Here is a 13,570-nt window from a genome sequence, read left to right as displayed (position 1 = left end):
CTTTTACATATTTTTTATGCCTTTTTGGCATACCATGTGTGACGAAACAGTGGGTTTCTGTGAATTGTATTATTTCATGAAGTCTATTTCTCCTAATTGGCCAGCAGATGGCACTTATTTTGTGTTTTAAAGCTATTGCAGTTTAAGCTTGTGGAAAGGCAATTTGCAGTACTATTGGCAAGATACTTTCAAAGTTAGTGCTATGGGCTCTGATTGGCCCTGGAGTTCAAATCTAGCCAGGAGGTACTGGATTTTTCTTTAGTCTCAGTGTGGGGGTACAGAGGAGATACATCTCTGTCCTGAGACCCTGTTCAGACCTGTGAGCAGCTATTGCCTAAACTCCCCTGCTACCCAGATAGTAACATGTGTTAGATAGTTTTAATGTTGATACTTGATTTGCTTATCTGTTAATGCTTGCTGTACTTTTTCACCTGGTTTTTCAAACATTCACTGTTTTACTGTAACAATAAACCTGTTAGTTGCCCTTCCGCTGGAGGTGGTGGAGATGAAAACGGTAACGAAATTCAAACATGCGTGGAATAAACATAAAGGAATCCTGTGCAGAAGGAAGGTATCCTCAGGAGCTTAGCCTAGACTGGGTGGCAGAGCTGGTGGTTGGGAGGCGGGGCTAGTGCTGGGCAGACTTATAAGGTCTGTGCCGGGGCTGGTGGTTGGGAGGCGGGGCTAGTGCTGGGCAGACTTTTACAGTCTATGCCAGAGCCGGTGGTGGGAGGCAGGGATAGTGCTGGGCAGACTTATACGGTCTGTGCCAGAGCTGGAGGTGGGAGGCAAGACTGGTAGCTGGGAGGCGAGGATAGTGCTGGGCAGACTTATACAGTCTGTGCAAGAGCTGGTGGTGGGAGGCAGGGTTAGTGGGGGATAGGGCTGGCCAGACTTATATGGTCTGTGCCCTGAAGAGGACAGTACAAATAAAAAAGTAGCACACATGAATTTATCTTCTTGGGCAGACTGGATGGACCGTGCAGGTCTTTTTCTGCCGTCATCTACTATGTTACTGGCTCTGCTGTCCTGGACTAAGAATCCTGGTGGTATGTGTTTTGGGTCTGTGAGTGCTTTCTAGGAACTGTGGGACCCCCGAGAGAGTGGCCCCAGTACCTAGAAATCACTGGGGAATAACTTGCGAGTTTGGAGACTAGCCCAGAGGCAAGTGGGACCCAGTCGGTGGATGGAGGGTACTAGTATAGATCACGTGCCCAGGTGCAGGCAGGCCTGTGCAATGCTGGGGACAGACCCTCCAGGTGGCCGCAGGGTTAACCCCGGGTGGGTGCTAGGTGTTTCGTGACACCATGTATACCTTTTATCATAGCTATGCTCCTTGTTTTTGTTTTTTTTTTAGAACCTCCTTTTCAGACTCTATCCTTCAGTGCCTACATGAAACCTACATCAAAATTAGAAAAGTCTAATATAAACACTGCTGGTCATATTTGAAACGGAGCTATAGGTAGTTAGTGACTCAACTTTTGGGGATGCTAAATTGGAGCTGAGCTAGGGCAGAGAGTAGTGGGTGGGTTAAAATCCTTGGGAAAATTGGGGGAGTAAGTAATAGCAGTAAAGTAACAGTGGGGACAACGTTGAACACAGCAGAGAAGGATCCCTTTGCTATGTGGCTCTGGTGCAGCTGCTATCCTCAGTACATCTGTTACTGATGGTAATATGCACACTGAATACACTCTATGGAATTGTGTGCCAAAAAAAAAAATCAAAATTATACAAAGAAACAGGGCAACATATTAAAAAGAATTTCTGGAGCATTCTGGAAATATTCTGGTAGTTTTTGTGGATGAGGCAGCATGGCGTAGCAATTATGAGAAGGTAGCTTTTAGGTGGAGGCGGCAATATGTGGGGTGCTGGGGCAGTATCAGGCAGGTAAGTTTTGTGTTGGGTAGGGGAGCAGGTTTGGAACAGTAGATCATTCCATCTTTTGAACTGCCTTGCCCTATTCTCTCACTGCTACATTTCATTCTAAGTTTCTATGATAGTAAAGGTGGAACTCCTTTTTCCACAGAAATGCATGGGACCATTTCTTGGGGAAGCTAGTATCTCTGGAACCTCTGGTCCAATTTGGACCATTTTCAAACACAATGTGTCATTTTACTGTCTTTTACCCTCACAGCAAATTTCATTCCATTTTGTTAATTTTTTAATGCTAGTGATGTTGGAACTATTTCACCCACAGAAATGCATTAGTTAGCACCGGGAGGTTATTGCTAGATGCTGTGACAGCCATATTGAAGAGGCTGCCGTGATGAGCAGGAGTAAGCGGGCATCGCTCCTGGCCATTTCCCACTACATCATCAAGAATCAGTCAGGTAGGCTTGGGTAAATCCTTGGTGGGGGTAGAGTGGAAGGGGTATTGGCACACTTCAGGCTGGTATCTAGAAACTATGTGGGTGCTGACTGATATTCCATGCTGGCACCTGCATAACTAAGTGACCACAAATAGTACTGCTATTTATGCGGTCCTATTTGGTTGCTTAGTTATACGGGGCACCAGCCCTGAATATTGCAGCACCCGCATAGCTACCAGCAACTCCTTGACTCCGTTCTCAAAACACCTTTCTCTAGCCCACTTTAAAAATGGCTGGTCAGAGCTGATATTCAGCAGCACCGCCCACAGAGCATTTTTTATGTGGTCAGGAGCCTCTCCTGCCCACTTAAATCCTTTAAATATTAACTGGTTAATTTTTAAACCTTTGTGTGTACTTTGTATGTACTTCAAAGCATGCAAGTAGCAATGTGTCTGTATTCCCTGGTTGCTGCAAATTTTCAAAGAAAAACTCTACAAGTTGTTTTTTGAAAATGAGCTTGCAGGCCAGCCCTGAAAGCTCCACAGGAAAACTACCCTCTGTATTTTCCCAAATAAAAGGACAAACTTGTACATAGAGAATTTCTTCCATATTTTATTTTTTTTCTTTATCTTCAGTGAAGCTTACCTTTTCATATGCATATTGCTCTTGCAGCATTATAGGTAATCGCTCCAAGAAAGCCCTCATACAAGGGGCCATATTTAATCCCAGGACTCCCTGTTGCTTCAGTGCAGTTCTGCATGTTGCTAGAACATGATTAGACACTATCCACTCTGGTGTGCAGTTCACCACCAGGACATCCTAAATTAAAATAAATAATTTGGAGATGTATTTATTTGCCACATACCTGGTAAGCGAGATGCAAGGTCGTAACTAAGAATATCATGCCTCTGTATCATTCTATAGTATAACAGCACCTTGACTATTTTGTGTCATTTTGGTAGGAAACAAAGACGTGAGACTATCCTTCACAAAAGATGTGGCTGTGGGGGCTGCTCTCTGCAGTACTATACCTCCTGAAGCAGTTTTGGTGAAACAGGGGCCTTCTCAGGGATTTAACTGCTTTTTGGATACAATTGGAAGCATTGTGGCTGATTTCAATTGGACTTAAGCTAAATATATAACAGAAACTAAGGTGATTAATACTGAAATGGATTGCACTGAATATATTTAAGTATTGAATATGAATAGTATACCACACAAATATAAGGAGTTTTTATTACTGTGATTTTAGCCCTACTGGCCATAAGGTAAAATTATGTATAATCATACCTGATAATTTTCTTTCCATTAATCATAGCTGATCAATCCATAGACTGGTGGGTTGTGTCCATCTACCAGCAGGTGGAGATAGAGAGCAAACTTTTGCCTCCCTATATGTGGTCATGTGCTGCCGGAAACTCCTCAGTATGTCGATATCAAAGCTCCATCCGCAGGACTCAGCACTTAGAGAATTACACCCACGAAGGGACACTCTGCCCAGCTCACCACCGCCGAAACGGGGGAGGGGAATTAACCCAGCTCATCCCCACACAAGTGGGGGAGGGGAATCCGTCCAGCTCATCCCCGCGGAGCGGGGGAGGGACACCACACCCGCCGATGCGGGGGGATCTGGCTTATCCTGCAACCGCAACCGCGGGAGGAGCTGACTGACCCTAACACCGCCGAAGCGGGAGGGGTACAAAACTGCCCTACAGCCGCACGAAGCGGGAGGGAGTGCCGGCAGAATTTTAAGTCTCAATCCAGCCCCGTAAAACGGAGGGGAGAGGAATGCAGCAGCTCACTGTAACACAAACTAGTCTTAACTCTTGAAGAATCCAAGTGAAAAAACTTGAACACGAAGTCTTTCTGAAGTAACTGAAGACTGAACTTGAACCTGAAATGCAACCAGAATAAAAACAGTACAGATATCTGGGAGGGGCTATGGATTGATCAGCTATGATTAATGGAAAGAAAATTATCAGGTATGATTATACATAATTTTACCTTCCATATCATCAAGCTGATCAATCCATAGACTGGTGGGATGTACCGAAGCAGTACTCACCCAGGGCGGGACATAGAAATCCCTGACCGCAACACTGAAGCTCCAAACCGGGCCTCCGCCCGAGCAGCCACAGTCAAGCGGTAATGCTTGGAGAATGTATGGGCCGAAGCCCAAGTTGCCGCCTTGCATATCTCTTCCAAGGAGACGGAACCGGCCTCTGCCATCGAGGCCGCCTGAGCTCTTGTGGAGTGAGCCTTCAGCTGGATAGGCGGCACCTTCCCCGCGGCCACATAAGCCGCTGCAATGGCTTCCTTGACCCATCTTGCCACTGTAGGCTTAGCAGCCTGCAGACCCCTACGAGGACCTGCATACAGGACAAACAGATGATCCGATTTCCGGAAATCATTGGTCACTTCCAAGTATCTGATGATGACTCGTCTCACATCCAGATATTTAAGAGCAGAGTACTCCTCTGGGTAGTCCTCCCTACGAAAGGAAGGGAGACAGAGCTGCTGATTCACATGGAAGCGAGAAACAATCTTGGGCAGAAAGGAAGGCACTGTGCGAATAGTCACTCCTGCCTCAGTGAACTGTAGAAAAGGCTCTCGACATGAGAGCGCCTGGAGCTCGGAAACTCTTCTGGCTGAAGTGATAGCCACCAAAAAGACTGCTTTCAACGTCAGGTCTTTCAGAGATGCCCTTGACAAGGGTTCAAACGGCGGCTTCTGCAATGCTCTTAGCACCAGGTTGAGATTCCACGCAGGCACCACTGAGTGCAGAGGAGGGCGCAGGTGATTAACTCCCTTGAGAAAGCGCACCACATCTGGCTGCGAAGCACCCTTCAGGCGGCCCCTGAAGCAAGCCAGAGCCGCTACCTGGACTTTAAGGGAACTGAGCGACAGGCCTTTCTCCAGACCTTCTTGCAGGAACGCCAACACTGAAGAAATTGGAGCAGTGAAGGGAGAAAGTGAGCCTGCTTCACACCATGCTGCAAAGATACGCCAAACCCTGGCGTAAGCAGTAGAAGTAGAGCGTTTCCTCGCTCTCAGCATAGTGGCGATGACCTTGTCTGAGAAGCCCTTCTTCCTCAGACGCTGCCGCTCAATAGCCAGGCCGTAAGACCAAAGGAAGAGGGATCCTCCATCACCACGGGACCCTGATGTAACCGGCCCTGCTCCACTGACAGCCGCAGAGGATCGTCGACTGAGAGCCTGATCAAGTCCGCATACCAGGGACGTCTGGGCCAATCCGGACCCACCAGGATTACCCTGCCGGGATGCTTTGCCACCCGGTCTAGCACCCTGCCCAACATGGGCCAGGGCGGGAACACATAGAGGAGCTCTTGTGTCGGCCACTGTTGGAGAAGAGCATCTACTCCCAGGGATCGAGGGTCCCGTCCTCTGCTGAAAAAGCGCGGCACTTGGCAATTGGCCGATGACGCCATCAGATCTAGGCTCGGCTGGCCCCAGCGCTTCGTGATGTCCAAGAACGCCTGAGCAGATAGTTGCCACTCTCCGGGCTCCAAGGTATGGCGACTGAGAAAGTCCGCCTTGACATTCATGACTCCGGCAATGTGGGCCGCTGAAAGCTGCTCCAGGTTCGCTTCCGCCCACTGGCAAAGACTCATAGCCTCCTTGGCTAGAGGGGCGCTCTTGGTACCTCCCTGGCGGTTGATATAGGCCACAGCCGTGGCATTGTCCGACAGGACCCGTACAGGCTACAACACCAGTACCGGGATGAACTCCAATAACACCAACCGAATGGCTCTGAGTTCCAGGAGGTTGATAGACCACTTGCCTCTGCAGGAGACTAGAGCCCCTGCGCTGTCCTTCCCAAGCAGCGGGCTCCCCAGCCCATCAAAGAGGCGTCTGTCGTGACGACAATCCACTCCGGGGTCACCAGAGGCAATCCTGCAGACAACTTGTCTGTCTGCGTCCACCAGCTCAGCGCCTTGCGCACTGCTGGGTCCACGGGAAGGCGCACAGCATAATCCTCCGACATCGGAGTCCAGCGCAGCAGCAGAGATAGCTGTAGTGGTCTCATATGAGCCCTGGCCCAGGGCACTACTTCCATTGTGGCCGTCATAGAGCCCAACAGCTGCACGTAGTCCCAAGCCCGAATAGGAGAGGCTACTAGGAACTAGTCCACCTGAGCCTGAAGCTTGACAATCCGATTGTCTGGCAGGAACACTCTGCCCACTTGGGTGTCGTCCAGGGACTGAGTCGGGCGCAGCTGGCTCTTCTTCCAGTTGATGATCCATCCCAGGGAGCTCACAAGAGCAACTACCCGGTCCATAGCTTTGCCGCACTCTGCATAAGAGGGGGCTCGGATCAACCAGTCGTCCAGATAAGGATGGACTTGTACTCCTTCCTTTAGCAGGAAGGCCGCTAAGACCCCCATTACTTTGGAAAAGGTCCGCGGAGCAGTAGCCAACCCGAAAGGGAGGGCTCTGAACTGGAAGTGTCGTCTCAGGACTGAAAAACGCAGAAAGCGTTGGAGAGGAGGCCAGATGGGAATATGCAGGTACGCTTCCTTGATGTCCAAGGAAGCCAAGAACTCTCCTGCCTTCACTGCCGTTATAACAGAGCGGAGAGTCTCCATGCGAAAGTGCCTCACTTTCCAGGCCCGATTGACCCCTTTGAGGTCGAGGATAGGCCGGACAGAACCTCCTTTCTTTGGAACCACAAAGTAAATGGAGTAACGTCCCTTGCCAATCTGATTTTTTGGCACCGGAACGACCGCACCCAGGCGGATCAGGTTGTCCAAGGTCTGCTGCACTGCCACAGCTTGACCGGAGACTTGCAGGGAGAGAGTACAAACCCGTCTCTTAAGGGTTGGCAGAACTCTAGCTTGTAGCCGTCTCTGATGACTTCCAGCACCCACGCGTCTGAAGTTAATAGTGGTCCACTCGCCCAGAAACGAGGACAGCCGTCCTCCAATCTGCACTGGGGCGTGGACCAAGGCCCCGTCATTGGGTACGAGACCCTGGGGGAGGACCGGAGGGAGCACCTCCGGGACGGCGGTCTCTGCGAAAGGAATGCTGCTTGGGGGAGAAATTCCTCTTGAAGGAAGAGGGGGCAGAGGAACCCGACTTGCCCGGGCGGTACCGACGGGCTTCCAGCAACCGTCCTCTGGAGGTACCGGGACGAGTACTAGCCCGAGCCCTGACCTCTGGTAATTTCTTGCCCTTAGACGTGCCGAGATCGGACACGATTTTGTCCAGCTCGACCCCAAAGAGCAGCTTGCCTTTAAAAGGCAATCTAGCCAGGCGGGATTTAGAGGCGTGGTCAGCAGACCAATGTTTCAGCCAAAGCCACCGCCGCGCAGAGACTGTCTGAGCCATGCCTTTAGCTGAGGCTCTCAAGACATCATACAGCAAGTCTGCCAAATAGGCTAAGCCCGATTCCAGGGCCGGCCAATCAGCCCACAAGGAAAGATCCGAGGGGGAAGCCCGCTGCACCATAGTCAGGCACGCCCTGGCCACATAGGAGCCGCAAACTGAGGCCTGCAAACTTAAAGCAGCTGCCTCAAAGGACGACCTTAAGGCCGCCTCCAATCTTCTGTCTTGGGCGTCCTTTAGGGCCGTGCCACCTTCCACCGGCAACGCCGTTTTCTTAGTCACCGCAGTGATTAAAGAATCCACGGTAGGCCACAGATAGGCCTCACGTTCACTCACAGCCAAAGGATAGCGGCGGGACATAGCCCTAGCCACTTTAAGGCTCGTTTCCGGGACATCCCATTGAGCCGCAATTAAGGTGTGCATGGCATCATGCACGTGGAAGGATCTAGGCGGGCGCTTCGTCCCCAGCATAATGGCAGAGCCAACAGGGGCTGAGGGAGAGACGTCCTCCGGAGAGGAAATCTTCAAAGTGTCCATGGCCTGTAAAAACAGGTTGGGCAAATCCTCTGGGCTAAAAAGCCGCGCTGCAGAGGGGTCATCCGCTCCATCCGAGCGGGGATCTATCTCCTCCAAGGAATCCGCAAAGGACCGTTGGGAGACCTCAGACACGCTGCCCTCATCTACATCGGAGGAGACAAAGTCCTCCAAGGCCTGGAAATCAACCCGAGGGCGTTTACCTCTGGGAACCTCAACCTCTTTATCAGAAGAGGGAGCAGGGGCAGCGTTTTGCATGAGGAAAGCCTGATGCAGCAGCAAAACAAACTCGGGGGAGAAACCCCCCAGACTGAGCACTTCCGCAGCCTGGGCAACAGCCCTAGACGCACTCTCAACCGGCGCTCGCAATAGCGGGGGAGAGACATGCTGCGCATCCAAAATGGCGTCCGGCGCGAAACTCCGCGAAGGAGCCGCGCGGGAAGAACGGCGCTTAACTTTAGCCGCTTGTGCCGTCGCCCAAATTAAGGGCGTTCATGGCATTAATGTCTCCAACCTCAAGGGCGGCCCACGAAGAAGCCGTCCGAGCCGCGTGGCCGGCCAAGATGGCGGAGGCGAGGAGTGGGGAATGGGCGTTTATGGCGGGAAAAAACCGCCACGCCGGAGGAACGACCGGGACATTCATCGGTCACTAAACTGTCACCCATCAAGGGCGAATCAGGTTGTAAAACCCCCGCATCCCCTCTAGAAGCGCTCCAGCGATCCGGGGAGCGACCCTTTGCGCCCTCGCCCTCCGATGCCATTGCCACGAGGAGAAGAATCGGGGAACCCCCTGCCCGCTATAAAAAGGTAAAATTACCTGCTTGCCGCTCCGAGCTGTAACGAACTGGTGTCCCAGTGAGTAGCTGCAATGAACGTTTAAAGAAACGTCGAATTAAACGCCTTTAAAGACGTTTAAAATTTTTTTTTTTTTTTTTTTTTAAACGGAGCCAGCGGGAGGGGGGAGAAAAGGAGGGACCTGGCACCACCAGGTTTGCACTTGCTCAAAAGAGCCCTCAACCCCAGGCCTCAACAAAACCTAAGGATTAGGCTTGGAGGCCTAGCCAGAGCTGCTGCTGTGTGTGACCACCACCTGCTGAGATAGAGAACATACTGGGGAGTTTCCGGCAGCACATGACCACATATAGGGAGGCAAAAGTTTGCTCTCTATCTCCACCTGCTGGTAGATGGACACAACCCACCAGTCTATGGATTGATCAGCTTGATGATATGGAAGTTGCTTATTGAGATAGTCTGTCCTTCATCTCACTTTATGATGCGTTGCTCTGTAGCTTAACTCCCATTCCCCCCTACAGTCACATTCTTTGTTTTTGGGACCCCGCTCCAGCACCTTGCGAGCTTCAAACAAACAGTCCAACCTACCCCCATGAAGAATTAATATACTTGAAGTTTGGGACAGACTTCCATGTGCTCTGAGTAGAAGCATGGCAACTCCTGAACATACCCAAAAAAGTTTCAATCTTTTTCCGAGCTCTAAGAGAGCCTGTGCTGGCACAGTTGAGATGACACCTCCCATCTGTGTAGCTGATTCATCATCCTGCTTGTCGATCAGAACAGATAAGCACAAAAGCTACCATCTTGTTTTGTCAACGACAATGTGAAGGGTGAGTGTGCCCACCTCAGGCTACTAGACTCATGTCCAGACTCTGGGCAAGAGTGTTGAGGGACAGGAAACTGTCAATTCATAAACTCCTTCCATATCTTAAAAAATTTAATATGACAGTGTAACTACTATTTCCTGTTCAAATTTCCAAGTAATTCAGCTTGAAGGTTTATGAACAAATAAATATTAATACACCAAGTCCTTGCAAATGGTCAACAAATAGTTTTGGTCTAAAACTGCATCATATAGGTGCTCATTTTCAAAGCACATAAACTTACAAAGTTATATCGTAACCTATGTAACTTTGTAAGTCTATGTGCTATGAAAATGAGCCTCATAATATGCTAACAACTAAAGCAGCGGTTAATAAAGGGATCTTGTATTGAACTTTAAAAGCCATAGCTGAAGTTAACCTAAAGATTCAGCAGCACCACCATATGAAGAACTTGGGATCAACCCCTTGCACAGGTCTTCTTCTCTCCAATTTAGCTAAATACTAAGCTGTGGAGCAGGCTTGTCCAAGTTTAGTCCTCAAAGGCTGCAAGCAGACCAGATTTTCAGGATATCCCTAATGAATATGTATGAGAGAGATCTGCATACAATGAATGTAGTGTGCTTGCAAATCTCTTATGCATATTCATTATGGATATCCAGAAAACCTGGCCTGTTTGCAGCCCTTCAGGACTGAACTTGGACAAGCCTGCTGTGGAGGAAGGGTTCACAACCTTTGAGGGAAGGGAGTTCTAGTTATTATCCATTTATTTATGCATTAGATTTACCTGGTAACTAGATTTAGGGCCCAAGATTGCATGGTGCCTGCTCCCTCCCTCCCCCCCCCCCCCCCCCAACAACTGTCACTGCAGTAATTGGACTGATTCAGTTGGAGAAGATATATCATCGGGAAAAAATTCACAAGATGCCTGTAAAAAGTGCTGCTCTCCTCCTGTCAATAAGGATGAGGGAAGAATGAAATGAGAAGAACCTCAAGGGCAGATGATCAAAAGCTCCGCGCTGTTCCAAACAGTGTTCTAAAAATAGTGCTGGAACAATGTGGGGCGTTATTGGACCTATGATCAGAGATAATTGCATGCAAATTTAAGCACAACATTCTCTCTGATCATGGGGTAGAAGTATGGGAGGATTGTGCCTGAAATCCTCCCACACTTGTTCGACAGGTCTGGGCTGTCAAAGATCAGCCCTCTCAAACACAGGGGCTGGAGGTCCATGGGACCACCAGACCCCAACTACCCCTGCCCTGAGCAAGGCGAAACTGGGGCTGTTGGTCCGGTAGACCTCCGGTCCCCCCGACCCAGGTTCAGGGAGGGCTGGAGATCCGGTGGATCTCCAGCCCCCCCCCCAGTATTGTAAGAAGTCCCTGGTGGCACAGTGGGCGATTGATAATGGGGATTGTCACTTTGAAAATGAGCTTGCTAGTAGAGAGGCAAAAACGGTTTTCCATGTGGTACAGACCAAAAACCAATTTCACCATTTTACTTGTTTCAGTATAATAGCTATAATAGGATGTTACCTTTGATCTGTTAGAACAAGCTGCCACACCAACATCAGGAATCCATACAGTAGTCTGAATAGCACCAGAACCAGTTACAACAGTCTGCAGTACAGAGCCATCCTAAAAAAGAAAAAACTTAAATCAATATGCTATTAACTTTAAGAAACATCTTTAGATTTGAAAAAAAAAACCAAATATGGTTTTAGAACAATATTAATAATAAGTGTCTGGAAATTTTAATTTAGTTTATTGAGTTTTTGCTTAACTGCCTTTCAAAGAAAGTGGTGTACAGTCTAAAAATAGAAAAGGGAAGGAACTCCAATGTTCAAAATAGGAAAAGATAGTGCAGTGGTTCCCAGACTTGGTCCTGGAGGCACCCCAGCCAGTCAGGTTTTCTGGGTATCAACAATGAATATTAATGAGAGATATTTGAATGAACTGCTTCCACTGCATGCAAATCTCTCCTCATGAATATTCATTGTGGATATCCCAAAAACCTGGCTGGCTGGGGTGTTTCCAGAATCAGGTTTGGGAACCACTGGGACAGTGACAGAAGGAAAAGGAGAGCAAGAGAAGAAAAAAAAAAAAAAGACCCAGAAGCCTAAAACTACCACAATCAAGTCTGTTGAGCTACTGATCCTCCAGCCCAGAAAGTTCAGGGAAAGCTAGGGTCAAAATGGGGGTGGAGCTTTGTCAGAGTTTCGTGCAGGCCAAAGAAACAGAGCAACAGAGCAAAGTAGTTGAGAAAGCAGTCAGGTAAGAGTGCAAATACAGAATACAAGTACAAGTAAGGAAGCAAAAAATATTTTGCAAAAAGTCATGTTTTTCATAATTGGATGTACAAATGTTTAATATAGCATTAGCAACTCTCAAAGAGGCTAACGATCAAAAACATTATCATTCATAAGTTAACATGCTCAAAGCTTCCAATAACAACACACATAAAAAAGAAAAGAAAAAATAACTTACTCTTAAAGACCAAATGTTCATAAGTCCTCCAAGTCCACCTGATACCAATGCTAATCCATCTGAGCTGAAGGAAACAGTCCGAACAGGAGTCATATGTCCTCTCAGCTTATAGACACATTTGGCTTCTCCTGCGTATATGCATCCTTCCTAAAAATGATTGCCATCATAAGATAACCAACATATAGATGAAACTCTTCTGAATACTGTATATAGCTTCAGTTTTTGATCTAACCTTCAGAGTTTACAATTATTGCAAAGATTTCAAATTTTATGACACTAGAGAGGTGATTTTAGAAGATTTACACATGTAAATTGGCATTACTTCTATTGTATGCATATGGCATATTGATGGGAGCATGTTCTGAGCATATATTTCCTAATTTCTAACTAATTCATGTATACTTTAAATGTTTCCTGTCAGAATTTCCATCTGCTCCAAGGCACACATAAGTGTCAGTTAACTACTTGCTTGAACCTGGAATTGGAAGAGTGATTAAGGGGAGACAGTTAAGCTGTTACCTGTAACAAAGGTTCTCCACAGACAGCAGGGGGATGCAGCCACACTTCTCTGGTGATGTCAGTGATGGAGCTCTCCTCCAGCTCAGAGAAATCATTTTAGACTTTTCTAAGCCTGCATCTGTGTTCCTACCGTTCTCAGTTGTTCTCGCCATTCAGCCTGTATCTTAGCAAAGGTGTAGCTGTAGGCAATCGCTTATGGTATTCTTTAAGTTTGTTTTCTCTCTCCTTTTTTCTTTCTTCTTTTTTTTTATGAGGGGAAGGTAAGTGTAGATGCATTCCCTTGTTGCCTACAGAGAACCCCTGAGAGAATGAGATCATACTCCACATGCCTTGGCTAAGGAGTGAGGTACATTCCTATCACAGTATGAACAAAACTAACCCATCTGGAGAAATAATCCGTTACAGGTAAACAACTTTGCTTTCTCTACAGACAAGCGGGGGGTGGGGGGGGGGGTAACAGGCAGTGTTCCTTGTCTGCACATGTCAACACATGCCATTTTGTGATGAGGCAGAGAGTAGGTCAGATGCATAACACCACCATTCCAGCCAGTCCTCGGGTCAGAACTTGGAGATCAGAAAAATCTACGACTGGCCTGTACAATTCATTGTAAAAAAAAATCAAGATCATTTGAAGAGCAAACGTTTGTCTTCTTGAAAGGGTGAGGGGAAACCAGTTGAATCACACCACCGCTCCAGGCAGGCAGGCCCGGAGACTCAGTTCAGAAAACACCATGCATGTCCCATGCAATCATTATAGGCTTCT

The 13,570-nt window shown here is 48.1% G+C and overlaps 1 protein-coding gene across 1 annotated transcript in view; it reads right to left on the bottom strand.

The window, feature by feature from the left end:
- The window catches only part of HERC1 (HECT and RLD domain containing E3 ubiquitin protein ligase family member 1), a 736,289-nt gene that overhangs the window by 118,277 nt on the left and 604,442 nt on the right, over window positions 1–13,570 (bottom strand). The window contains exons 59-61 of the mRNA XM_030188195.1: window positions 12,289–12,435; window positions 11,338–11,439; window positions 2,955–3,128 (exon numbers count right to left, since the gene is read on the bottom strand). Of these exons, the coding sequence (XP_030044055.1) occupies window positions 2,955–3,128; window positions 11,338–11,439; window positions 12,289–12,435 (423 nt within the window). The remainder of the gene's footprint in view (window positions 1–2,954; window positions 3,129–11,337; window positions 11,440–12,288; window positions 12,436–13,570) is intronic.

The sequence above is a fragment of the Microcaecilia unicolor genome, chromosome 1, assembly GCF_901765095.1.
Source record: "Microcaecilia unicolor chromosome 1, aMicUni1.1, whole genome shotgun sequence".
Classification (NCBI taxonomy): domain Eukaryota; kingdom Metazoa; phylum Chordata; class Amphibia; order Gymnophiona; family Siphonopidae; genus Microcaecilia; species Microcaecilia unicolor.
The sequence above is the reverse complement of the archived record's forward strand: the minus strand, read 5'-3'. Positions and strand labels throughout refer to the sequence as shown.